This window comes from Acomys minous (genome assembly GCF_964271855.1).
Source record: "Acomys minous genome assembly, chromosome: 2".
Lineage (NCBI taxonomy): Eukaryota > Metazoa > Chordata > Mammalia > Rodentia > Muridae > Acomys > Acomys minous.
This window is the reverse complement of record NC_140484.1, coordinates 20306738-20334398: the sequence shown is the minus strand read 5'-3', so window position 1 is coordinate 20334398 and position 27661 is coordinate 20306738. Positions and strand designations below refer to the sequence as shown.

General features: G+C 49.4%; 1 protein-coding gene and 1 pseudogene across 4 annotated transcripts in view; one reads left to right on the top strand and one right to left on the bottom strand.

Annotated features, from left to right (window-relative positions):
• Positions 1-2103: 2103 nt before the first annotated feature.
• Positions 2104-27661, bottom strand: part of ALDH18A1 (aldehyde dehydrogenase 18 family member A1) — a 34609-nt gene continuing 9051 nt past the window's right edge. For 2 of the 3 annotated variants that reach the window (XM_084763657.1, XM_084763656.1), the window contains exons 3-18: positions 27082-27296; positions 25432-25581; positions 25227-25331; positions 20521-20679; positions 20066-20156; positions 17373-17497; positions 16025-16169; positions 15303-15376; positions 14873-14966; positions 13301-13521; positions 11417-11554; positions 9043-9238; positions 8823-8944; positions 5770-5956; positions 4614-4709; positions 2104-2467 (exon numbers count right to left, since the gene is read on the bottom strand). In XM_084763657.1, coding sequence (XP_084619783.1) covers positions 2286-2467; positions 4614-4709; positions 5770-5956; positions 8823-8944; positions 9043-9238; positions 11417-11554; positions 13301-13521; positions 14873-14966; positions 15303-15376; positions 16025-16169; positions 17373-17497; positions 20066-20156; positions 20521-20679; positions 25227-25331; positions 25432-25581; positions 27082-27296 — 2300 coding nt within the window. In that variant the 3' untranslated portion in view covers positions 2104-2285. The remainder of the gene's footprint in view (positions 2468-4613; positions 4710-5769; positions 5957-8822; positions 8945-9042; positions 9239-11416; positions 11555-13300; positions 13522-14872; positions 14967-15302; positions 15377-16024; positions 16170-17372; positions 17498-20065; positions 20157-20520; positions 20680-25226; positions 25332-25431; positions 25582-27081; positions 27297-27661) is intronic. The other variant, XM_084763658.1, reaches the window with a different exon arrangement.
• LOC311590373 (large ribosomal subunit protein eL28-like) lies at positions 20700-21947 on the top strand (annotated as a pseudogene). The gene is made up of 2 exons: positions 20700-20727; positions 21228-21947. The product of its transcript is annotated as a large ribosomal subunit protein eL28-like (transcript).

Below are 27661 nucleotides of genomic sequence, written 5' to 3'. Positions count from 1 at the left end.
GTAGAGTTGTCCCTTCCCATTGGACAACCCAGTGACGACTGGGCCATCCAAGTAGGGCCACTAAGGCTCCTCCTAGTCCCCTTCAGGTGTTTCTTCACTTCGGATGAAGAAAGGGAGGGGGCTGGTGGCCCAGTCTCTGTGTGAAATCGACACGGCTAAGGTTTCTGAATAGGGGAACTGGCCTTGTTGGTTGTCCCACCTGCCTTTTCTCGGCCACACCTCATCCCTGTCCCATGCTGTAAAAATGGAGGCTCCAGGAGGTACCACCAGCACCACTATGACACACTTTGTTGACCTGTAACCAGCAGTCACTGCACTCTAGGCTTTCTGGCTTCATCCTTGCTCTGTCCCTTGCTTACACCACCCTGCCACTGGTAAAGCCCAGAGCTCACATGCCAGCCTGTGTTCTCGGTGAGTTCGTGAAGGGCTCAGCTCTCTTGGCTGCTATTTCAGACTTGGGGCGGGGGGGGGGGGGGGGCATCTGTTGTCTGGTGGGAGCTGGCTGCAGTATCTGTGTTGTCTTTTCAGCAGGACCTTGCTTATTGCCTTTTCAGGCAAGCTATGGCAGAACTCCCCCCTTCATGGGGCAGGCAGGCTGGGTGACTTGCCAGACCATGTAAGGGTCTAGGATGAGAGGCAGAGCCTGGAGCCAGCCTGGGAACATGAGCCACACGACACTGTAATTCTTAGGCCCATAAAACTACTCTGGGATCAGAAGTAGCTTGTCAGTGAATGCTCGATTCTTTTGGAAGCCCTCCAGAAACAAAGGGCCTTTGAAATGCAGACTGCAGGGTACCAAAGACTCTTGAGGATGGGGCTGGGGGTGGAGGGAGGGCAGCTGGCGCTAAAAAAGAAGGGAGTGAGGGGTTTAGAGGTGTTTAGAGTCACCAGATAGGTGAGGAGAATAAACATAGAGTCACTAGTCACAGTGAGCCAAAGATGTCGGGTGGCGACATGACGGAGGCAAACAAGTTCATCTCATGCACAGCCCCAGACATCAGATCGTCGTATAAACAGCCTACAAGTTCTTCATGCCCACCACTCTGTTTTCTTTTCCTCTGGAGGCTGGAGTCCCTCCCTGGAGGTTTCACAGCACCACTTCAATTGAGACTGTTCCCGCAGCTAACTTCCAGAGAGCAGCAAGCTAAGAGCAGAGCAGGAGGAAGGTCACTAGGGAGGGAGAGGGAAGACGAGGGTAGGGACAAATAAGGGAAGAAACTTCAACCGTGTACACAGGCTTTTATAAGAACTTTATTTTTCAAAAAAGGGGAAAGAATCCAAAGTATTAAAATAATCCTCTAGTCTTTGTTCTGGAGGTCAATAGGATGACAAAATAATTCATATAAAAAGGTCAAGCATAATTGAAGGGCTTCCTCCCACTTGTAGGAACATCCTGAAATTCATACCTCCAGTGTGATGCTTGGATTCCAACTACATCAAATGTACCCTGTGTCCCCTGGCCAGGGACAGACTGCAGATGTCTGGGATGCTCACCCTTAACTTTACAGACTTTTTGGCCAATCTTCCCAGTGGATATAGGTTAGTCCACTTTGGTCACCATTTCTGAGGAAAATATTAAAGGTTTTAAGGAGTTGCCCCTCCTTAAGAATCCCCAGTCTCAGGCTGGGTGTGGTGGCGCACGCCTTTAATCCCAGCACTCGGGAGGCAGAGGCTGGTGGATCGCTGTGAGTTCGAGGCCAGCCTGGTCTAAGACAGCCAAGGCTACACAGAGAGACCCTGTGTGTCTTGGGAAAAAAAAAGCATCCCCAATCTCCTTTTCTGAAGATGAGCATGTATAAAGGAAATGAAATTACATGTGGAAATGACAGGGCTGAGGGTGACTGGGCTGGCCTCAGTCAAACACCAAGAGGCTGAGGCGATACAAACAGCCAAGGCTGGTCATTGATGTAAGATGCCATCCTTTAGTTCCCCTAAGAGGGAACAGACTGGGAAAAGCCAAGCCTCCACCTGCAACAGTTGACGCTCTTCCCAAGAAAGGACTGCGGGGTTAGGGAGATGGCCTGGCGGTAGAGCCTTTGCCTAGCATGTACACGGCCCTAGGTTCAACCCGAGCAACAGAGACAGACACGGACAAGGCTGGAATGGAGTATGAACATTAATTAGCTAAGGCTGGAAGTGCTGAGTTGAGCCAGGAGTGTGGGTGGTCTTTCAGGATGGCAGACCCCTTCCAAGAAGTAGGGGACGAGACCAGGTTCTCTCTGGAGATTCTTGAGGAGCCTAACTGTGCCAGACTGCACAGCACAGTCCTGACAGTCTGGCTCCTCTCAGCTGAAATTCCTCTGGGGAACCGGGAGGGTCTCGTGAAGATACTTTAGGCTGCCGTGCTCGGAGAAGTCTGAGACCACGTGGTCTTGCCCTCGGAGCAGCCACTTAGTGGTTAGCAATCCCTCGAGGCCTACTGGTCCCCGGGCGTGGATTCGTGATGTGCTGATTCCCACTTCAGCTCCTATTAAAAAACAAAAACAAGAAAAAAAAACCCAAAACATTATGGAGAGCGAGCTGTGGCTCTTGCCAGCTGCTGCGGCTGCCTGTTCACCCATGGGCCTACAATGGGAATCTTCTCTGCTAACTTCTGACCCATCCTCCCGGGGCCGCCTGGTGCTCCTCATCCAGGTGGTGTGCTCTCCATCACGACAGATCACAAATGCCCCTTCCCCCACGCTGAGATGCAGTGCAGTTCGTTGCCTCTTTTCCTGTCCTTCATCCAAGTGTATTCAGACAGTTTAGGAAGATCCATCTTCATCAGTCTAGGCGTCTCAACTGTGTACCCCACTGTTAACAGCTGGGGCATGTCTTGACGCTTACAACAGTGTCCAGTATAGACTTCATATCCCTAGATCACCCGCCTCCTTTGAGTCTTACTGTATGGCCCAGGTTGGGCTTGAATTTTTGACCTTCCTGCCTTAGCCTCCTGAGTGGTAGGTAGAACAGCAGGTATGGGTAATTATGCCAAAATAGTATTTATTTCTTTTTAAACTATTATTTTTATATTATATGTGTAAACTTGTATGTTTATATGTGTACCATATGCATGTCAGTGCCCATGGAGGCCAAAAGAGAAGATCAGATGGGAAAAGAACCCTAGTCCTCCACAGAAGCAGCAAGTGCTTTTAAACTCGGGGCCCCCAAATAGTTTTATACTCTAGAAAGCATAGTTCCTAGGTCTCTCCAGGCATCTGGCACAAAGGCCACCTGCCAGTTATTGAATACGTGAGAGGTTATTGCTCATTTGTCTTCCTCTTGCTCTGGAGTCCAGGATTTTCCTGGGTCCGGCTCAGTGTTCTCCACTGTATTCAGTGGCTGTTAGATTCCTCGTGCATCACAAGCTTACTGAGTGTGTACACGCACCAGGCCGAGGGATAAGGTAGTGAGGAACAAGCTCCTGCAGCTGTGGAGTGGACAGTCACTGGACATGGAGCCAAAGCCAGGCCAGTTATCACTTTCCTCCAGGGTTTGAGTTCGAGGGCTATGACAGTTAGTTAAGTCAGAATCCCAGTGAGACAGAAACGGGAACTCAAAGCCAATGACTAAGAAGAGTGTGGTCAAGCCCCTTACAGCCCTCCATATCAGGGAGAGTGATTTCCGGAGAGCTTGTGGGAAGGAAGCCAGGATGCAGCTCAGCCTAGAGTGTCAGAGGCCCTCGGGTTTGATCCCTAACACCAAAGAGAAAAACCCAACACCACCAACAAAACCAACACCAATAACGAAAAGCATCAGGGGATTAAAATTCTCAGATGCTGGCTGGGCACGGTGGTACAAGCCTTTAGTCTGTATGCTTGGGGTGCAGGGGTATGTAGATCTCTCAATCTGAGGCCAGCATGGTCTGTAAAGCAAGTTTCAGGGTAGTCAGTGCTTCATGGAAAGACCCTTTCTCACAAAACAAAACAACAACACACACACACATACACACCTCAAATATTCACAAAATGTGCCACAAATCTTACTGGAGCTGTGTAAATGGTCCCCAGAGAAGCAGACTGTTGGAATAGCTCTGGAGAGCTTTAAGTTTTTTTGGTAACGAGAGGAGCGGGTGTCTGTATCTAATGGTCGCACGGGTTTGTGCTGGTGCCTGGGGTGAACCCAGAGCTCGGTGAATTCCAAGCACGTGCTTTAGACTGAACACCCCCACCCCCACCCCCACTGCCACTACCTTGCTGGCTCCTGATGGCGGTGCTCAGGCTCTGTGCAGCCACCAATACCAGCACCTTCCGTCCTGTGTTGTGGTTCCCATCTCCGAGGTGACCTGGCTGTGTCACTCAAAAGCAGTAAGCCTGCAGTGGCATGCTCTCTGGGGACCACTGCCTGTACTGTAATGGGGGTGCCCAGGGTCATATATGTTAGGTCTGACATAGCTGTGTGAGTCTGGGCAATGACTTGACTTGTCTCTCGTTTCCCCCGTCTATGGAGAGGGCATTAAGAGCAGCTGCCTTCCTCACAGGTGGAAGGTCCACCAACGCAGGGGGTGCTGGGGTCCTTCTTGATTCTCTGACCTGTGTCTAGGTCACACACGTGACTGGAGGGAGGCGCCGTTACCATAGCCCTCACAGCCTGTGGTGGGAGAGCCACAGGAGACTCCTTTTCCTTGTCCTTACCCAGTCCGAAGCGGTAGCCATCAGAGAAGCGAGTACTGGCATTCCAGAACACGCAGGCGCTGTCAACGTGCTGGAGGAAGAACTCTGCTGTTTTCTCTACAGGAGTTAAGAAAGGGAAACCGAGTGAGGACAAGGCGTGGAGAGCACGCCCACTTCTGGTCACTCCCTGGTGACAGATCTGGCCACACATGTTCTCCTAACATGGCAAACATGCAGGCTTAGGACGGCTCTGAAAGGGAAGATGGTGAACCAGATCCCATGGTGAGAGGCTGCTGGAATCGGATCTCTAGGCAGTTATACCCCCATGCTGGGGCGGCCAGTCTAGGTCTGACCTCCCAGTCCACACCCATTAGCTCTGTGTCCTTGAGCAGGTGTAAGGATGTCTCTGTGCCAGGGGTGAGGGGTGTGGGGTGTGGGGTGTGGGGTGTGGGGTGTGGAGAAGGGAAGGACATTACCCCGTTTCTGGGGTGTGGAGGATGAAGCCAGTTGGCCCCTGGGAACCCTCACCCCAGTGCCTCATGGTAAATGGTCAGTTAACGATTGCTGTTGCTTGGTGCTATGGTCACAGCTCCAGCAACTTGGCTGAGAACCCCTTAGGGGCATGTGGCTTCCTTCACCACCAGGCGTGAGAGCCAGGCGCCCTGGCATGTTCTCTGATGTGCTATTTGGGTATTTAATGAATCGATGTACAGAGTTTGTCCTGCTCTCAACCTCCAGCTGCTGGTTTCTTCAGCTGTACTTTTTTTATTTTTCTTTTTTTGGACCCAGGGTCTTGCTGGTCAGGCTTTCGCCTTGTGGCAATCCTCCTGCCTCAGCTTCCTGCATTATGAGATTACAGATGTTCAGTCATAATATCTGGCTTTGAACTACGTGGCAGGGCAGCTGCATGGGTAAAGACACTGTCTCTGAAGCCGGGGAAGCCATGTTTAAAGTGGTGCCAATCATCCCCGCCCTACAGATGGGGGTCACTAGGATGGGCCCACAGGTAGATCAGTGAGTGCTCAGAAAACCACCAACTGTCTCCAACGCTAGGACTGTCACTGATCAGTCTGGGGTGTACTTTCTTGCAGGACTGGAGGGACTGAGAGCTACGGCACCAACTGCAGGTCAGAGGAAAGAAACCAGGCACCACATGCCCGAAGCTGTGCAAACTGACCGTTCTCTGTGACGATGACATCTGTGTGAGAGCTGCCGTACTTATGGATGTGATCAATGGCTTCCTGGACGCTGTCCACCACTTCAATGCACACTTCTAGGTCCCCGTACTCTGTTCGGAGTGACTTCACTTCTGAGGGACTGAAGGTCAAGTAGGAGGCAAACTTGGGGCCTGCGTGAATTTTTACCTGTCAGAAAGGAAATTAGATACAACAATTTTGGGTGATTATTCAGGCAGCAAACTGTCTCTGTCATTTGTTCATTTTGGAAGCTGCTAACCTGCACTTCTGATTCACTCAGGTAATTAAGTTTTATTCCTTCTCAAGTCTCTGATGAGGCTGAAGGCCAGATGGTTTAGTCTTTTTAGTTAAGTTTAGTTGTTTAGGGGATAAGACGTTTTTAGGTCTAGACAGATGTTTTAAGTTGATAGCCATGAGATATGATAGATACTGATTTACGCTCAGAATTTTAGACTCACTAAGATAGGAAAGGTGTTTTTTGCAAGGTTGCCAAATACAATTAGCCAATTGTATTTGAATGTAACATTAATATAATTCCTGACAGTTTTGTGGTTCTTCTTGCTGTATGTTGTTTATTTTATTTATGTGTAATAATATAAATGTATATTACCCCCACCCCACAAAAAAAAAAAAAAAAGAAACTGTGATGAATTCACCTTCAACATGGCTCTAAAAATTGAAAAAAAAAAAAAAGGCTGTAGTAGGAACCAGCAGCTGGGCCTGAATGACGAGCCGGGGTGAAGAGCAGTCTGGGTAATGCAGCAAGGCCCTGGCAAGCCACAGCCAGGCTGCTCGTGGGCCTGGAGGGTGACCTAGCCCTCCTCACACCAGCATGCTCTGCTCTGTGCTAGGCCAGGGCTTGCCGGCCACTTTTCCAGAAGCAGGACCTTGAGCAAGCTGGAACAGGATTAGAAGGGAAAGCCTTTGAATGCTGAGTGCATGCATGAGACACATAGGCCCTGGCTTCTGACTTTTCACTAAAGGAACATTTATTAAAGGAAGCATAATCCCCCATTCTCTATGAAGTGGAACCTGTGCTCGATTCATGAGAAGGAGGGGGCACCCATACGTTCTTTTCTTTCCTATACCCCAGGGGTGCCCTGGCTTGGTGCTCAACACTAAGAACCTCAAACTAGGTACCTGTTCAGTTTTGCCCTGCCATGCCAGCTCCAGGCCCCCAAACGGATCCTGCTTCTAGTTAGAGGAATACAAGCCTCCTGGGCTGCCTCCTGAGGGACTTAGCCACAGTCTGATCCCACACAGGCCTTGCTCCCCGACACTACACAGGACTAGGTCCTGCCTCGACTCCTTCAGATGGTGGCTCCATCTATACAAGCTGTATCAGCCCTGCCTGGTGGCCTGAGGCCCTGATGGGACTTTATGGGGCACTCTACTCTCTCCAAGACTTGGGAACACAATTTGTCAACAGATCCCCCTACACGCAAGGATGCTGCATGTAGTACACACATTGCCTCATTTTGGTTTGAAGCCTGTCAAGGTAATCCTCATTTTGACAATGAGCATGCCAAGGGTTTGTCCACATTAGGACGAGGGGGCTCACTTCTAGCCAAGGATACCTTTCTCCTGTGCAGTGCATGTGACTGTGATATTTGGCATCTTCAGATAGCCAGCAATCAAATGGGCCACTAGTGTACAGACTTGAACATGAGTGGTTGTGTGCTCCAATTCCCTTTTACTCTGCGAGGTACACTTTCACTTTCAAAGTAATGACTTCAGGTGCCGGGTAGTTCTGACTGTTGACCTGACTGGGGATTGGTAGAGCACACCTCTGCACCTGCCTGTGACACTTAGATCCCGAGGGCCTGACGAATGGATTAATCCCTTGATGGATTATTGGGAGGGGGTGAAAGGTGAAGATGAGCCCACCTGAGGAAAGGTACCACTAGAGACATATTCCCTCTTTCTCTGCTTCCTGGCTACCATGAGGTAAGCTGCTCTGTCACCATGATGGAACGGACCCTCTGACTACAGGAAGCAGCTGCTTTGTCAGCTCTCAGGTTCTCTAGCTGCAGCTCTGAGGAAACGCTGCCTCCCACTATGGAGTGACACTTGCCCAGACTCCCACTGGCAGCCTCTATTCTGCGTTTCAGGCTAGGCTGATACACGGTGCTGCGCTCAGACACAGAGATTCTAGGCGTTTCCTTCTTCCGTGGATTGGTTTGGCCCTCCTTGTCATCCAGCTTCTTTTATTACAGCCTCTTAGTTGCTTCTCTTGGGTGTTTTGTTTGGCTACAGTGACACAGAAAGCTAGCACAGCTATTTGCTGGGGCCACAGTGCATTGCTAAGCATCCTTCCCTTCCAGCTGTCAGGATCCCAGCAGCCAAGGCCAGCAGGTGCTTCCCTAGGCTGCGCTAGCTTATGTAAGAGCACCAGAGGATCTGATGCCCTCTCCTGGCCTTTTGGGGCACATGTGGTGAGCAGACACACAAAAGAATACTCATACATATAAAATAAAATAGTAAAAACATTGTGCCTCTCCCAAAGAATCCCTCAAAACAAACCAAAAACACTTCTGTTCAATTTTTAAAAATGTTACATAAAAAGGAATGCCTAATTGGAAATAAAACTTTGTCACCCAAATAAAACATTGCTGGAAAGATCCTCCTCTGTATGGTGCTATGTGGTCTGTTACCTTTGAACCCTTGCAGCAGGGAACACAGTGCACTCTGTAATGCACGCAGCACCATCGACCTAGCAGTCTGCAGGCCAGAGGCAGGGGTGATGTCTTTTTTTTTTTTTTTTGGTTTTTTGAGACAGAGTTTCTCTGTGTAGCATTGCCTGTCCTAGACTCACTTTGTAGACCAGGCTGGCCTTGAACTCACAGCAATCCACTTGCCTTTGCCTCCCGAGTGCTGGGATTAAAGGTGTGCACCACCACATCCAGCTTAGGGGTGACGTCTTCTTCACCTCTGTACTTAGCATGACACTGCACACACAGTACAAGTGTAAATACTGTTCCCTAACTGCCTGGACACTGCTCCCGGTCTGACCCTTCCTGTGGGTCTACCCTACCTGTTCCACTCTCAGCATATCAATGATCTGGTCGAATAAGGGTGTTCTGAGCAGATCTCGATGGATGAGCAAAGTCTCCAAAGCGTTGCAGGCAGCCGGGTATTCGCACTTGGAGTCTCTGACTGAAGAAAAGGAAGAGCGAGGAGCTGAGTGCCGTGTACATGGTCCACGGGCACGGAGGATTCACCAGGCATTGCCCAGGAGCCCTAGGGCAGCTCACCGAGTCGGGTGACCTTGTCCACACTGGCCTCGCAATCCACATACATGTGGCAGATGCCCTCGCTGTGGCCCATCACCGGGATCCCCTTGGCAGCTTTCTGGATGTCTCTGACCAGCTGGGAGGAGCCTCGAGGGATGATGAGATCTATGATTTTGTCGAGGCGGCAGAGATCCTCCACTTCTTCTCTGGTATTCACCTGAAGAGGGAGAGAAGCAAAGAGGAAGAAGGTGGCACTCTCTGGCTACACAAAGTACATGAACAGCATCATCCCTTACAGAGCAATGTCTGCACTCCCCGATAACCAACCGCAGCACCAGGAACACTTATGCCGGAAACAAGTTCTTGATTGTGGAAACCAAAATGTTGTCTGACAAATGCCGGTCAAGCTGTACAGAGACGGACCATGGGCCTCGCTTGGCACCATGCTCTACACTTCAGACATGGCCGGTGCCTTCAGAGAGCTCAGTCACAGAAAGGGGGACAGTGGGACAGCCAACCACGGCACAGGGCAGAGGATCTTTTAAAGTGCTCAGATGGTGCCAGGCCGTAGGACCACTAGAAGTGCCTGCTTAGGGGTATGCGGCGTCTCATCACATGTCCCTAAGACTTCCACTGACAACCTCCATCCTGGGATGCAGGCTAGACCAATCACAAGTGCCTGTGCTGGGACACAGAGATGCCAGGCATTTTTCTCTTCTGGATTTGTCAGTGTCTTCCATCTAGTCATCTTACAACAGAAATATAAACATACATGTGCCCGAATGCTCATAGCTACTTTTGATTTCATGAAGTCCACACCCAGAACCGGCCCAAGTACCCATCAGCAAAGAAAAGATGAACTGTAGTATGTGGCTATAAAATTACTACATGGTGACGAAAACATGCTGGACACAAAAACACAAGATGAAGCCCACCAAGATAATAAAATAATAAATAAAAGTCATAGAATAGAAAAGTGTATTCTGGGCAACTCAAAGTTCAGGAACAGATAAAAGTAACTGTATGTGGTTAAAGTCAAAGAAAGTAGGAAGGCTACAAGGGCCTTACGGTATGCCGGGGGCATGTAGTTAGCGGTCATGTGCACCCACACAGACATAGGTACAGAGGTGTCTATATACAATCTGCATGTACTACTGTAAGTATAGTATACACTGGCAGGGAGGGAGGGAGGGAGGGAGGGAGGAAAGGAGCGAGAGAGTGAGGGAAGCAGGGACAGAAGAAGGGAAGGAGGGAGAAGGGAGGGAGGGAAGCAGGGAGGGAGAAAAGGAAGGAAGGAGGAAGGGAGGGAACCCCCTCCAGCCAAGCTTAGAGAGCAGGGCTGAGTTCCTAAGCCTGGAACCCTCCCACCAGCCAGATTCTCCCTGAGCAAGCAGTGAGGCAGCTCCTGCCAACAAGGAGAAAGGACTCCTGAGATGTTGGAGGGAGGGGCCTTCCATGATAAGAGAAAGGTCTAGAAATGGCTTTAAATCAAATCCAAACCCTACCACAGACTGGAGAGTTTTTGTAACCCCTGAATCTGCTTTTACCCAGTCCAGAACATGGGCCTACAAACAAACAAACAAACACCAACAGTATTTCCTCACAGGGTTGCAGTGAGAATTAAATGAGATAATCCAAGCGCCTCACATGACTCGCACCTGCTCCCACCAACCTCAGCTGCCAGCCCAGGCCAGGTTAGTGAGCACAGTACAGCCGCGGCAGCAACACGCTCTCATTCCTCCCCCCACGACAGGCAGGCTGATGGGAAACTGTCTTAAAGCGGCTTAAGTCAAATCTAAACTCTACCAAAGACTGGTGAGTTCTTTACCCTGAGTCAGACTACCCAAAATAACCCCACCAATGGGAGGAACCCAGACCTACAATGGGTCTGTCACTCTTATAACCTAGTAAGTGAGGGCCTGGGGGCCAGGGATAGGGCTCAGCAGGTAAAGGTGCATGCCACGCAAGCCTGGAGACCTGAGTTCAATTCCTGGAACCCATGTAAAGGTAGAAGGAGAAAGTGACTTCACAGAGTTGTTCTCTGACCTAAACATGCACCCATGTGAGTGTGCACACATGCACATGCGCGCTCACACCCACACCCACACACTCACACACACCAACAGTAATAAAGAAAGTTAAGTTTCTAAAAAGAATGAAGGCCTAATTGATACTGAGTAGCCCAGTAGTGCCAGGATATATCTGTGTGGCAGTAGCTCTTCCAAGGCAGTGAAAACCCACCTGGCTCTGCAGAATGGCCCAGGGTTCACAGGACTTGCTGCCTCTCTCTTCAAGCTCACCTGTAGAAGCATCTTGGCTCCTATACAACCTAATATTTGCTACAAATGTCCACAGCCCTCCCTGGGTTGGCCCCGGCTCATTCCCAGGGACCTACCAGTTGTATGGCCTCCTTGACTCCATGGATGGACAGGGCCTCTTGGGTCAGGTGGTGAAGAATGCGGTTGCTGTGTGCGGCCTCCTTCCCTCCTTTCAGCAACAAGCCATTGCCACTTGCAATAGCCAAGGCCGCCACCTGCAGACCAAAGGAAAGCAAGTCCCAGTGACACTGGTGTTTGCATTGCTGGGGGCTTTGTTACGCTGTCTGTTTAACCTTTACCAGCACTTTATCCCACTCTATACTGAAGCCCAGAAAGGGTGGTGACCCTCAGGTCACACGGCTTACAAATGCACAACTGGCAAAAATTCTGAGACGCTTGACTCTGGGGAACTAAACCATATGGCTTCCGTAGCACCAGCAGTGCAACTGGAGTTCAGTGACCAAGGTCACACAGCACTCCCTCCCCACTTTGGCCACAGCTGGGAGTGCGGGGGAGGGAACAGCCAATGAAGGCTGTGGGGCACCTGTGGTTGCAGCTCACTGTGGTCCTAGAATAGACAGGGGGACTCTAAAGGCCCGATGCTGAGAATCTGGAGAATACATGCTCATGCCAGCCCTGGATGGTGACAGCAGCCTGCTAGGGGAGCACACACTGCTCAGGGCAGGGAGAGGATGAGCTATCCCATTAAAACAGGCAGAGACATGGGCTCAGTCATCCTAAGCCTGAAGTCTGATTTTCTGAACACTTTTCAGATAAATGAAAAGCATCCTAGTTTTAGGGGAAAAGGCTAAAACCCTTCACCTGGCCATTTTAACCTCCAGGTTAGGGATTCTTAATGCTTTCTATTTGCCTTGAGCCCCTTAGGAAGGCCATGCAAACTTTGTCCAGCTAAATGCTGACACACACCATGTTCCATGCACAATTTTTAGGATTTGTGTGTCGCCGTCAGGGCTACGCTCCAGGTGAGGCATCTCCTTGTGAGGAATCAGGTGGCTGAGAGGCAGGCGGGACGTTTCATGAGCAGAGCCACACTGAGTCAGGACCCATTCCTGCTAGGACAAATGCCCCCAGGCTCTTCTACAAGACAGGTTTGTGGCCAGATGGGGAATGAGGCTGGCTGAGGAGAGACACGCACAGGCAGGGAGTCCTGTAAGGGACAAGCTGGTGTGAGGTCCAGCCGGGGAGTACCTGCCAAAGAGCGCTGCACGGTCCACAGTCCCATAAGGCCTCACACACAGAGGGGCTAGCTTCTCACTTTAAAGGAGAATTTCCCTTTAAGACACTCACAGCTTCGTGAGGGAAATGGTTATTGATTTCTCACAGAGTTTAGGGCAATGGAGCAAGGCCCACTCTCTACTGTCCCCTCATGTCTCCCAGCATGGCTGCTTTGATGCGTGCTAACCACATTCCTTAAAGAGGCTTGCATTCATTCACTCTTCCATTAATGACCCTAAGCGTCTTTTCCATTAGATGTGCCTATAGGCGGCAGCGCTGTGACAATGGAGTCCTTTTGTGTGGGGGTGGACAGGGGCTAGGTGGATGACTGCTGGCAGGGGTGTGAGCCGAGAGAGCTGGGAGTTTGTTCTCTCCCTCTCTGCAGGGCGGTGATCTGGGCTTGGGTGACAGCTCTCCTCTCACAAGAGTGACAAGGAATATTAACTTTATAACGCTCAGTTGCATCTCTGCTCTGGGACGGCTGGAAGGGTGAATAGCTCAGCTCCACCCACCTTAATCATAAACTGACAACTGCCTGGAAATATCTTTGGGCTGAAGAAAAAGACCTTTCTATCTCTTATATATGCACATGCTCATACATACATACATACATACATACATACATACATACATGCAAACATACATCTTTGGTGACTTATCTCTAGTCCTGATACTATGTGCTCCCTCCAGCCCATCCCCAGTGGCAGGGCCATGGTCACACATACCTGGGGTAGACAGTCAGGGCGAGACTCAAAGATCACCAATAAAACACCTATCGGGACAGTCACTTGCTCTAGTTCTAGGTTTTTGGCAACCCGGGTCCGGCGCAGGACGCGGCCCACGCTATCCTGGGAGGAGGCTGCAATCTGCCGCAACCCGATGGCCAGGCTGTTCAGTTTGGACGTGGAGAGGCTCAGGCGCTTCAGCAGAGGGCTTGCAAGTCTTCCTGAAAAGGCAGTAGGATGGCATGATACAACTGCCAATGTGGCTAGGCTTTGGCCACCACCTTTATTATAGTAGGGCAGACAAGGAACTGAGGGTCTTGGCGATGTGGTGACATGCAGCTTTACCAAGCTCTTCCTGGGGGTGGGGAAGGATGGCTTGACAACTGTATGTCCCCAAATTATCGCGTTCAGCATGTGGCATTTCAGAACATTTCAGCATTTCAAAACAGGTAGGCCTGGATTCTACCTAACAATTTAGATAGGAGGCTGTGATGTTACACACAATCTACAATAGCTACTGACAAGCCAGACTATCTAAAACATGGCGTGGAAAAATAATGCCGACTGTGAAGCATCAGGTCTAGTCATCAACATGGCTGATGAATGTGTGCACAGGCTGATGTGTCGATGGTGTCAAGAACAATGACGATTTGTCTACTTTATCTTTCTATTGCTTTTGTTATTATTATTATAATATTTATTGTGTGTATTATATGTCTTATGTATACATTTATTATTATTTTTATTATTACTACTACTACTATTATCATTGTAAACTAGGCCTCACTACTACTACTACTGCTGCTGCTGCTGCTGCTGCTGCTGCTACTACTACTACTATAAACTAGGCCTCACTATTTGGCCACCACACCCAGCTAGCCCCCACTGTCTTAAGCTGACAGAGCAGAGAATGAAGGAAAGAAGGCACTGGGGCCTGACTGTGACTGCACCGAAGCCATATCACCTACTCTTCCATGAGCACCACACGGACCCTTCTGGACAGCATCTGATGCCACCCATAAAGCCAGCACACTGATCTAACGGGCCAAGAGATACCTCCTCCTTCACCACAGGCAGCACGAGCCATTTCTGTGCTCTTTTATATGGATGGTTCATCTGCACTAGAACCCTGGGTCTACCACTGGCCAGATGGCTTGGGGTGAATGGCAGCTCTGCGGAGTGAGACTAGTAAGTAGTTGCTTCCTCGGATACACTAAGCTATGCAGTTTAAAGGTGATTCTATAGGAAAGCCCTTGGCACAGAGTCTGCTAATACAGCGGTCCCAGGCATCACTAGCTGAGCATCTACAGCAGTGAAGTTCTCTGGCTCCTTTTCCGGTTCTAAAGTTGTCACGGAAACCAGAGCTCACAGGACCCGTGTGAACAGGAAAAGCTCCTTGGAACGGGAGTAATAACCATGAATAGTTAGAAAACACTTAGCACAAGCCTCCCACCCTTGATAAAAATATAATTTCTTCCAACAAGGAGGAGGGAGAAGGAGAAGGAGGAGGGGGGAGAGGAGGGAGGAGGAGAAGGAGGAGGAGACAAAGACAAACGCATGACCGCTCCTTACCCTCTGCCTCCTCCATGTCTTTTTTGTTGGCTAACAGGATCTCTTCCCGCTGGTCCGTCAGCAGGTCAGCCAGATGATGGATAATTTCGGCTCTCTACGAGAAAAGCAAAGAAACCATGAAGACCCCAGGTACGTGCAAGAATGCACATGCTTCCTTCTCTACCCTCAGAATGCCAGGCTTGTCCCTGGAGCCGAAGTTGTCACAGATTGAAGTCCCTTTATAGGTAACTTTCCTATGTGGCCATGTCGGCCATGTGTCAGATCAGCGGCTTCCCTAATCTTGTCTTTGATCAAAGCATAGTGACAGAAAGATTGTCTTCAGACCAAAGGGAGCATCCGATTAACTCAGATAATTCTACTAACGCTCGGAATAAACGGGGCCGGCAGACTTGACCGCTAAGGCAAATGCACCGTCAGGGAATGTCCTCACCTGTTCGGGATCTAACGTGGCCAGCATCCTCCCTCCCGATCGAGCCATCTCCCCCTGCTGCTCCACCGTAGGGCCTGCAAGAACACGCGCAAACATCAGACCATAGCGAGCTTCACACTCTCTCTTTCCCCAGCACGCGCTTCACCAAGTGCAGAAAGAACACCTGGGGTCCTGATATGCTTAATGGACACACAGAGACGGCCAAGGCCAACAGAGTGGCAACACCCCGTCCCCCAAGCAGCAATGACCCAAACCACAAACAAACAAGTGCATGTCAGAGTGACTCGGGGCTAAACACAGAAACAGCCCATGTCTGATGCCGACAAGTCTCCGTGCCTCCCAGAGTTCAGTTTCATTTTGTCGAGCACATTTCTTATGTGTTGGTATTTGCGAGCGCCGACAATGAGGCGCATCTTGGTGTGTGCTTCAGAATTCACACCGTGGCTTACGCACCTCTCTGCATATCTAGTGCCTATTAATTCTGATCATCCAGTGCAGAGCTAGTAAGTGTTTGCTCATTTTGGAGACAAGGAGGACTAAGTAGGGAAGAGTAGATAGACTCTCACAAAACCCAGTTCTGCAAAGAGTGTTTAAACGGCCAGACTTCATGATGTGACCACATTGATTTCATGACCTGGATTTGCAGGCTCAGGGTTCACTCTGAGCTGGGGTGGCACTGGCTATTACCCAGAAGCCCTGGGACCCGAGAGAGAAGTACTCACCAGCAGGCTTGACTTCTGAAAAGAAGGTGCCGACTTTCTTCCCCTCCACGATGTCTGTGATGACGTGCCCGGACACCTTTGGGTGGGTTCCGTTGGCAATGACGACAGAGGTACCACCTTGCAAAGCCCAGAGGGCAGCTTTCACCTAAGGGGTCAGGTAAGAGCCAAGATGAGATCCAGACTGAGAACTCACTCGGTATTTAGCAGGCTAAAATGAACAGCAGGGCATGTCTCACAGCTCAGATCTGGGAAAACACATGGGGCCACCATCATTTTCCAGCACAGTTCCAGCATGTACTGCCTGAAGGGGAACCGACGAGCCCTGTTTTCTCTGAGACCCTCTAGTACTGGACTCAAACCTTGCACATTATGCCTGAGCATTTTGATTAGTCAGGTCTGAACAGCTACAACTGAATGGCTGGAGGAGTGAGTGGAACAGAGTTCTTGTGAACACAGCACTGCTTTTCCTTTCCTTTCCTTTCTTTTCTTTCTTTCTTTTTTTTCTTTGTGTGTGTGTGTGTGTGTGTGTGTGTTGGTTGTTTTCCGAGACAGGATTTCTCTGTGTAGCCTTGACTGTCCTGGACTTGCTTTGTAGACCAGGCTGGCCTCGAACTCACAGAGATCCACCTGCCTCTGCCTACTGAGTGCTGGGATTAAAGGCGTGCACCACCACCGTCCAGCTTCTGCTTTTCTTTTCTACCATTATTATATGTGATGCTCTGCGTTAAGGGTACATAGCCTCTGAGAACAAATCATGGGAGGGAAATGAGTTTTGAAAAACTTCCAGAAAATATCTGGGTTGAAAACAGAAGATTTATTAAGTGTGAAAATTACATGGGCCCTGCCCTCTCCAGTTACAACACTGTGACAGCTGGTTTCCACTGTCTGTTTGCCTGGAAGCCTCCTTCTGAGTGTCTACGAGAGCATCTGCAGAAAGCTTTAACTGGAGAAGGAGAACCCTAAGTGTGAGCCGGGTACCAATACACTTTTATTTCCTGACCACAGAAGCAATGTGACCAGCTGCCAAGCTGGCGGGTGCCAGGACTTCCCTGTCTCGAAGGACTGTGCTCTCAAATGTGAGCCAGCATAGCTTTGGTCCACTGTTCTCTTGCAGCGATGAAAAAGTAATGAACACATGCACAGAACATACTGCTTATTTGTAAATAACATACAGCTAGAGACATGACTATACATAGGTATACAACAGCCTTAAACATATTTAGATATGTGCATATTTAAGTGTATTTGTGGAATCTTAACCATTAGCTCCCAGGCAAGTTTACCAGTAAAAATGATAAAATACCATGGATTCGGGCTTGATGACAGGAATAGCTCAGCATCAGCTTACCTTGGCTTCCATGCCCCCCAATCCCACTCTCGACTTGGTTCCAAACGTCACAGACTGCTGATCTCCAGGATAGAATATATCAATGAGCTTTGCGTCATCTGAGCCTGGGGGGCTGTCAAAGAGGCCTAAAAAGTGGATCAGAGTCAGTAACGCTGCAGTGAACCACAGGCCTCCGCAGGCACTCGCTACCATACCAAACTAACCAGCAGATAACCAAACAAAACAATGAATGTGCTGGGCCAACACCTGTCTCACCAGGGAAGAGGGGAAGGGATCAATGGAGCCGGCCCACACTAAGCAATGGCTCCAGCACCTTCTGTGCTTGCTTAACCAGCCTTAAACAAAGGTCTCCTGACCTCTGAGCAAGGTCACATCCTTGGCACAGTGCCTACAGCAATGGCTTCCCCGCTGGCATTGCGGCTTATCATGCTGCACCTCGGCCATATAACCAAATGGGAGGCGAGTGCAGAAACAGTACAGTGGCCACATACCACCTCAGCAGGGTGAGAAGCGAACACATTAGCTCTCACCGTGCCCTTCCGACCAAGGAGACTGATACCTCCCGTTTTATGAGCGACTGTCTTAGAGGCTGGACTGAGTCAGCAGGAGAGCTACACCTCTTAGCATCCCGGCTGGCTTCATCACCATGAAACGCAGCAGCACAGCCCGTATGCAACTGAGCAGGGTCACCCCGTAGTGAAGGGAAGTGTTCTATGCATACAACATGAAGTTAAAAACGAAACCCTCACAGAGGGAGTGGAGACCCTGGGGAGGGGAAAGGAGGAGGGTAAGAGGGGCCTGAGAACGTGGTGTCAAATCAAGACCAAAGGAGACACACATTATGGAGAATGCCCATGGCTGAGAACTGTGGCAGGTCATTTTGGGTGGTAGTGCTTTTTCAGTTCTGTGTGTTTATATGTCCGCATGTGTGCAGGTATGTACATGAGTGTATGTAACGTAATGCACATGAGTGTATAGGTATGTAGCGTGGGAGGCAGAGGACAAGCTCAGATGTCTGTTCTCGGTTACCATCCACTTTACTTTTTAAAGACAGGGTCTCACGGACCTGGGACTTACCAAGTGAGCTAGGCTGACTAGCACCAAGCTCTGTTTCTGCCTCCTCAGCTCTCATATTACAAACCTACACTTGGCTTTTCTTTCTTTTTTAACGTTTGCGTTCTGGGTCAAACCCAGGTTCACATACTTGCAAGGTGAGTGCCTTGCCTCCTGAACCGCCTCCCCAGCCAGTTTTGGTTTTAAATCACTGCTTTTCCTGCACAGGATGCCCACATCATTCCAGATCACCAGGACAATCCTGTTCTGTGTAAAACCTCTCTGGGGCCTGGAGGATCCGGTGTGCAATGCTAACGTGTGAGCAGCACTAAGTGCCCCGCAGCTCCAGGATTCCGCGATGGGTTCTCTCTAGAAGGGGACAGGCGTGGAGTAGACTGAGGGGCTGTTCAGTTTCAGGTAACTGGGTGGGGAAGCTGTCCCACTGGGAGATGTTTTCCAAGGGCCCCCTGAAGACTCTGCAATTTTCCCCTCTCCTCTTTCCCTAGTCTTCCAACATACACTACTGTTCTTGGATGGCAAAGGCGCTCATCACTGAGCCTGAGTTTGAGCCCCAGGATTCACATGATGGAATGGAGAATCAGCTCTCACAACTCGTCCTCTGAACTCAGCACAGGCCCCTGGCCCCAAACAAACAAATGTCAACAGGCTTTTACAGGAAAGGATTAAAAACGTCTCACTAAGATAGTCACAACACCGAAAACACAGTAAGAAACAGCTACTGTCAAGGGTTGGACAAATTAGAACCCTCAGACTCCGTGGGCGGCAACATGAAATAGCACGGTGGCTGTAGAAAAACACTACTGTGATTTTAATACCCACTTTTCCTCACCTCTCATTCGTAATTGTTGGATTGGCTTTAGGGTCTTGCTCTCACTAGGTAAGCATTCTGTCATGAAGCCCAACAATTACACTCTTAGGTTTAAAAAAAAAAAGAAAGAAAGAAAAACCCACCAAAACACCCATACATGAGTAGGCTCCCAGCAGATTTATTAATAAAAGCACAGATGCCCACCAGCTGGTGATCACTACATAAAATGTGGTATGTCCAGAATGGAATATTACTTGACAATAAAAAGAAACAGAGCATTGGTGCCTACTATAATGTAGACAAACCCTGAACACATCATACTAAGTGAAAGGGGCCAGTGACAAAGGACCACACAGTGGAACATTCCATTCACATAAAATCTCTGACAAGGAGACCCACAGAGACAGGAAGTGCACTGGAGGTCGTCTATGGCGGGGGATTTGGATGCAAGCAGGCGCTGACTGCTACCAGGTGTGAGGTTTCTCATCAGGGTGAGGAAAAGAACTTATCGTTGTTTACAGAGATGGATGTACGAGTGCATGACTACTCCAAAGATTACTGAGCTGAAAACATTAGACAGGTGAATTATGTGGTATATACTATTTCCTTGAAGGTGCCAAAAAGCAAAACAAAACACGAAAGCACCTAAACACATCCTTTCTGCATTCAGACTGTGTTTCACAGAAACGCCCACCCAAGTTAGAGAGACTCCTTAGCTCACGTGACCCAGGAGATAACTGTCCACAGTGAAAAGTGATCGGAAGAAAGGCGCTCACACGTGCGAGCAGAAGGGAGAGGCATTGCTGTGTACCTTCCACATCTGAAAGGACAATCAGGAGGTCAGTTTTCATTTCCACGGCCAGCCGGGCAGCCAGGCTGTCATTATCCTTCACACTAATAACCTACAGTGTAGGGAAAAAGTAGTAGAGTTAGCTCCATGGAAGCATCCGGACAGGCTCTGACAGGCAAAAACCAACGGTCCACAATGCGCCAATGAGAGCACAGGCCCCACAGCCCGAGAGGTAAGAAGGCTTCCTTCCAAACATGCATGCCGAACTCTACAAGCCATGCTCACGGCAGCACCTCACCCATCGAGTGGGACTCCCTCAGGTCAGAGGGGCCTCTGCGGCCGAGACTCTAATGCCAGGTCTCCTCTTGCTCATGCCAAACGTCCAGCGTTAGTTATGGTTAGTACAGGCAGCACAGCGCAAGTGCGTGTTAGTCAGTGTCACCAGCATGCTCTATGCCTACGACTACTGTACCCACATTTACCCCCTGGAGATCACTGTTGGGCTCAGCTGGGGGAACGACAGCATCGTTTGTGTTGACGATGGGCACGATATTCATTCGCAGCAGCTCGTGCAGTGTGCCGTTGAGATTTCTGCGTTTCTGCTCATCGTGGAAGTCCAAGTTGGTCACCAGAATCTAAGCAGGTTAAACACAAGATGTGGCAGAGGGGAGAAAATTGTGAACGTCCTAGGAATGGCATAAAAAAACATCGAGCTTTAGACTTCTAGAAGGAAACACACATTTGGATACCGATCCAATTCCTTGTTTTATTTTCCTTTTTTTAACTAAAAAATTTAAGCTGGGCTGTGGTGGCGCACACCTTTAATCCTAGTAGTTGGGAGGCAGAGGCAGGTGGATCTCTAGTTTGAGGCCAGCCTGGCCTATATAGTGAGTTTCAGGTCACCCAAGGCTACACAGAGAAATCCTGTCTCAAAACAAACAAACAAACAAACAAACAAAATTAATTTTTTGACAGTGCTAGGGATTGAACCTGCGGCCTGGCACATCTAGCCAGGCATGATCCCACTGAACTGCATTTCTAGCATGCTTAGCCAATTGTTTGAGAGATCCTTGAAAGAATTACAATTAATGATTGAATTTATTTATTAATGATGTTAAATTATTTAATGATGCTAACATCTCATCTATAGCTCCCTTTCCGTCTTCAGCCTCCGTATAGACAGGAGCTGCTGACACGTATGCACATCTGCAATGGATGTTTGCTCAGAACTGTTCCAGTTTCCTGATCAGGAGGAACAAGCAGACCTACAGCACCAAATGCAATGATCTGAAGGCCCGCAAATCTTTCTGCTACAACTGGCTGGCTCACCACAAGACTGCCGGAGTGGAGCCCGCGGCCAATGGCAAAGGGGTCGTGGTGGTCACAAAGTGCAGATCCGGCCAGTGAAAACCCACTACTTCTTATGTGAGGACCGCCACCAACAAGAACGTTTGGCCACCCTCAGCAGCAGCAGGCATGTGACCCAAAAGAACAAGCACAGCCCTGATCTGCGAATAGCAGCAACCTGCTAACCCTAACCCTGAGGCCAGAAGCCGGTGGTGGTAAAGAGGAAACGGACCCGCCCCACCAACAACTCCTGAGCCCACATCCCAGAAGCAATAAAGAGTCTGCTGACTTCTTCAAGCACACACACACACACACACACACACACACACACACACACACACACATTTCATCTATATAAAACACTGGGAAACCAATGCACCTACTTTAGAGGGACATTACAGGGATCCATGATTTGCCATTACTTGAAAAAATATCTCTGTACTTTAGTATCTGACTCAGGGGCTGGCCACAGTAGGAGTTTATGTGCTGGTGAGCGGGCCAGTGGTCTGCCTGTCTTCAGAAGGGCCTTAGACAAACTGGATTCGGGCTAGGCTGTCCCCAGTTCTGCTCCAATGCAGGATGCTAATGGAATTAAGAATACTATGTTTGGGGGCTGGAGAGATGGCTCAGAGGTTAAGGGCACTGATTGTTCTTCCAGAGGTCCTGAGTTCAATTCCCAGCATCCACATGGTGGCTCACAGCCATCTATAAGGTGATCTGGTGCCCTCTTATGGCGTGCAGGGGTACATGCAGGCAGAGCACGGTATACATAATAATAAATAAATCTTTTTTTTTTTTTTTGAAGAATACCATGTTTGAACATGTGGGAATGGGGAACTGATCTTCATGATGAACAGACAGAAGGGCTGGACAGAACTTACTTCAGGGGAAAGAATCAAAATAAGGTGTTTGTGGGTGGAGAGCCGGGTGAACACTGTCAATGGGCCTGAGGGAGAGCTGGGGTGAAAGCTGTCAGTGGGCCTGAGGGAGAGCTGGGTGAACGCTTCAGTGGGCCTGGGGGAGAGCCGGGTGAAAGCTGTCAATGGGCCTGTTTCCACCCAAGAAGTAGAGGATTAGGCAGAAGGTAGCAGGAGAGAAAAGTGAGTGAGAATGATAGCAAGAAACTAAACGACAGTAAACTCTGAAGAAGACAAAAAGCAAACATGTTTTCTTGAAACTTCTGAAACACGGATCCCTATGCCAGCTACAGGGATGGAGAATAAACATGTTGACGGTGGGATGCAGTGTGGCGTGCGCTTGTGAGAAAAGGCCAATCTTTTCTGGAAAGCATCAGTTCTGCAGGCACTTGATGGGGTCAAAGCTGAAGCTACTGTGTCTGACACACGTGTGTGAGACTGCAGATACCGGCACATGGGTACAGAAGGGTGTGGGAGGGGCATGAAGTCTAAAGGTTCAGAGAAACACCTATCACTACACTGGCCTCACAAACAAGGTTTGCTGCGCTCTAGCTGGGAAGGCGGTGGTGGTGGTAGGGGCTCCAGGTGGGGAAGCTGGTGCCTGGGCAAAGGTAAATGGCTGAGGTGCTAGATCAGACTCCATGAAGGAAACACAAGCTGCTGAGCTTGGGTAAGTCTCTAACCTGAGGCCCACGTGGAGTCTCCAGCCCACTGATAAGGGTCTTCTCCTCAGGATTCCTGCAGAAAATGAGGAACCACGGGAGAGGGTGCAAAGAGCACAGGCGATAAGCCCCGTGTGAGAGGAGGGCCAGGCGGGAAGAGGCCCAGAGGCTGGAGCTTCTCGGGAGCAGGATGGGCAAAGCTTTACCTCAACATCAGGGCAAACAGTGGCAGTGGCTTCTTATGGGATTGTCACTACCAACGGAGCAAAAACAGACCCTCACCAAAAGCATCAACCCTGAGGGGAAAAACCAAAACCAAAACCAAAACAAAACAAACAAAAAACCACCACAAAGGTGCAGCCCTGGACTGAAGTGCCCTCACAAACTCCAGGCGCTGAACCACTAACACTGTTGACGGACTGCAGGGAGGAAGGGAGAGAAGAGATAAAAGGGATGGATATGGAGGTTTCCATTGTCTTTACATTAACTCAGTGATTCTCACCTTTCCTAATGTTGTATATGACCCTTTAATACAGCTCCTTGTGCCACGGTGACCCTCAACCATAAAGTTATTTTTCGTTGCTACTTCATAACTAATTTTAATACTGTTTTTGGAGACAGAGGTTTGCCAAGGGGTCGCAAGCCATAGGTTGAGAACCACTGCACTACTTGAGAGTACAGACACGGCCATGAGAAGAGAACTCCACCCTTTTCTGTTTCAGCGAACTTGAGAACATGACTGTGGATGACAACGACGAAGATGACAGAGAAGCAGAAATGAAGACACAAAACCTGAGATATGACAGGACTTGGTAGGGCACGCCTTTAACACCAGCGCTTGGGAAGCAGAGGTAGGCACATCTCTGTGAATTTGAGGAGAGCCTGGTCTACAGAGTTCCAGGGCAGCCAAGGGCTACACAGAGAAACCATGTCTCCAAAAACAAAACAAAACAAGCAAACCCCCCCCAAACCCAAGACAGCTCCTATGTAAAATAACAGTCACATAACTAGCAGGGTTAGGTGCACTGGAGGAGCTGGCAAATCAGAATATCAGGCTTTTTACCAATTACATGACTGCCTTTTAGATGTTTTTATTTACGGCTTGGCTGTCCAGGTGGTGAGAAATGAAGTAATGCAGAAAGAAGGCTCACTCACAACTCACAACTCAATGCCAGGCTGACTGCTTTGCCTAGCACAAGTGCCCAGCAACATTCACTGGATGAACGGAAAGCAAGCCACCCGCCAGCATCCCTTCCTTCCTGGCAGCGCTTAACATATATTTACTGTAGTTAGTGACCAAGTGCACAGAGAAGCAAGCTACTGGAAGTCAAGTAAAGCAACAGAACTGATGCCTAGCTTGTCTGGGTCAGAAGCGTTTGCACTAGTAACAGTCTCTAGCGCAATCCCCCATAGGGATCACAGAGCAGATATTCTGCATATCAGATTTTTACATTATAATTCATAACAGTAGTAAAATTAGTTATGAAGTAGTAATGAGAATAATTGTATGGCTGGGGGCCGCCACGGCATGAGGAGCTGTATTAGAGGGCCACAGCGTTAGGAAGGCTGAGAACTACTGCTCTACAGTTACTGCGGTAGTAACTCTTGGGTTGGAGGTATATTATGCACCCAATGCTCTCTTAAATACTTTTCATCCGGGCACGGTGGCGCACGCCTGTAATCCCAGCACTCCAGGGAGGCAGAGGCAGGCGGATCTTTGTGAGTTGGAGGCCAACTTGGTCTACAAATTGAGTCCAGGACAGCCAAGGCTACACAGAGAAACCCCGTCTCAAAAAAACTAAGAATAAAAACATTAATTAGGGCTGGAGAGATGGCTCGGCGGCTAAGAGCACTAGCTGCTCTTCTAAAGGTCCTGAGTTCAATATCCAGCAACCACATGGTGGCTCACAACCATCTACAATGGCCCTTCTGGCCTGCAGGGGTGTACATGCAGGCAGAGCACTGCATACATAATAAATAAATAAATAAATAAATAAATAAATAAATAAATAAATCTTTTAAAAAATTTATTAAAAAATACTTTTCATGCACTTTCTCCTTGAGCCTTTCCTAAAACCCTCTGAAGAGGGCCCTGGTATTGCCTTCATTTTTCAGATGAGGAAACCCAGGTAGAGACTGAAGTCTGCATGCTCGCACCTGGCTACGGGCCCTTGCTTGTAGGCTTCTAACTCCTTAAGAACCACGCTCACAGGTCCCACAGCCCCCGCCCCCCACCCAGGAGGCCCAGTCTCTCACCTGGGCAGCACAGATGCTGTACTGTGTAAACATGGCCTCGTACAAGGCCATCAGGCCACTCTGTCCAGCAGCTGCACAGGCTCGGGCCTCTAAGACTGGAATTGCCTGCAATACACCAACGAGTCACGGCGGTTGAGAAGGAGGGAAGACCCAAAGACTCCACCACGTGGGGGGGGGGGGGGCGTGCCAGGGAAGCGGCACTCACCATCTCCTTCAGCTGGTTCTGCCCCGAGTGCAGCGCCTGCCGCACACTCTGAGACAGAAGGATCTCGTGGCGCAGGCGCTGCTTGCCGAAGGCAACGGCTCCACTGGTCACCAGCATCATCTCTCGGCCCTGATTCTGCAGCACGGAGACCTAGCACGGAAAAACGAAAATGCACGAGTCATGGTGGCACCATCTCTTCTCTCCTCACAGGAGACCTAAGCAGGGCAGACGTGAGTGGATTCCAGTCCTTCGCCGGAGGACAGTGCTTAGCTGGCTCTGGGGAGCTGCTTGGATTGTTCGGTAGAGACATTCTTACACTGCCTCAGAAATGTAGGGAAGGTGATTCTAGAATGCAGCCAGCTTTGGAATCAATCACAGGACTTGGTGCTCTCTCCCATTTACAATAAAGAAAGCAGCCTGGGGAGACTCTTGATTCCTATGCGTCACCCTCACCAGCGGCAGATGCTGACCCTACTCCACTTTTCCCAGGACTAGCGTGGCCACTTGTGTTACCCTAGATAAATCCTCTTGGGAAAAAAAAAACAACAAAGACTCGCAAAACAACAGTCCTTGCTCCTAACGGTCCATTCCCCTGGTGACTGAGCCCTGTGGCCTATAGGGAACTCAGAGTGCTGCTGAGACCGTGATCTAAAACAATCAAATCTGGAGACCAGGCTGGCCTCTACCATGGAGATCCACCTGCCTCTGCCTCCCAAATGCTGGGATTAAAAGGCATGCGCCCCCCCACTGCCCAGCTTAAAACAATTAATTCTTAGAAAAGTTTAGTATGGGGATGGACAGACTGCTCAGTGGTTAAGGGTACACAACGCTCTTGCAGAGGACCTGAGTTCAGGTCCCAGCACCCAAGATGTGTATTTTACAACCACCTGCAACTCTGGCTCCAGGGTGATCCTATGCCTCCAGCCTCCATGGGCACCTGCATGCATGTGGACACACCCACACACCACAGACACACACAGAGAGAATTAAGTAAAATAAATCTTTTTTAAAAAGATGTATTGGTCATTTGGAAATTTTAAAAATTTCAGTATTTAATCAAAACTGGTGAGAACGATTTATAAGCCACATCCAGTTTCATTAACTCCTCCAGCGGGCAGCCATGCTCTCCGGTGAGGCCTCTGCACCTCCACCACGGCTTAACGTCAATCCCAGACCACGTGCGTTACGTAGCTATCTCAGCAGCGATCACCACAAACCAGAAGATATGCATTTTATGCATCTGCAAAATCGTTATCACCCAAAACATCTTCCTATCAAGTGGCCAGTGCTCATCTTTCCGGCCAGTCTGGCTTTTAGCTTGCTCAGTTAAGTCTATACAGCCTTTCCATCAGGTGCACGGCAGCAGAGGAGGAGCCGGTGACTGGAGAAAGTCTCCTGCCAGCTTCTCCCAGCTAGTTCATCAAGTTTCTCCTCTGCCCAGAATCTTTCATCTCCTTTGAGGTGAACTAGAACTCCACCTGCTGAGGATCCGGGTTGACTCTCAGCCTCCCTGACGGTCCCATCGCTGCTCTCACCCCTGCCTCCTCCCCCGCCCATCTGCTCTCACTCATATGATTCCTAACAAGCTGATACAGCGGCCATCAACTTAGAGGCTCTGTTTTAGCATTTTCTGCCTTGGCAATTAATTACCTGTTCAACAATTGATGCCAGGCGCCCTAGTGCCAGGCCACACTCATCTCCCCTGGTCACCACGGCGCTGCCGAGTTTCACCACGATTCTCTTGGCATGCTTCAGCTCACTTCGGTGGGCAAAGGGCTTGCCATGGGCACGACTCAGGGGTACTGTGATAAAGGGGATGTTGCTCCAAGAACGAACATGTCTGACAGCTGAAGGCTGGACGCGATCTGTATAACCCAAAGTCACAGGCAAAAACAAACAAACAAACAAACCAGAGATGCAATATAAATTTATAATGAAATGATTCAGGCATAACATTAACCAGCTTGGCTACCCAAAATAGCTGAGCTACTGCACTGTATCTCTAGCTCTTAAATACCTTAAATTCCTTTGTTGTTTTGCTTTTTGTCAGGGGTCTCAATATGTAGCCCACGCTGGGCTCAAACTCACAATCCTCCTGCCTCAGCACCCCCAATGCTAGGATTACATGCTGGTCACCATGCAGAGCACACACACAGATCTTAGAAAGATCATTTCAGATAATCATACTGCAGAGTCCCCTCTTTTGTTATATAGATAGCTACTCCTTCAA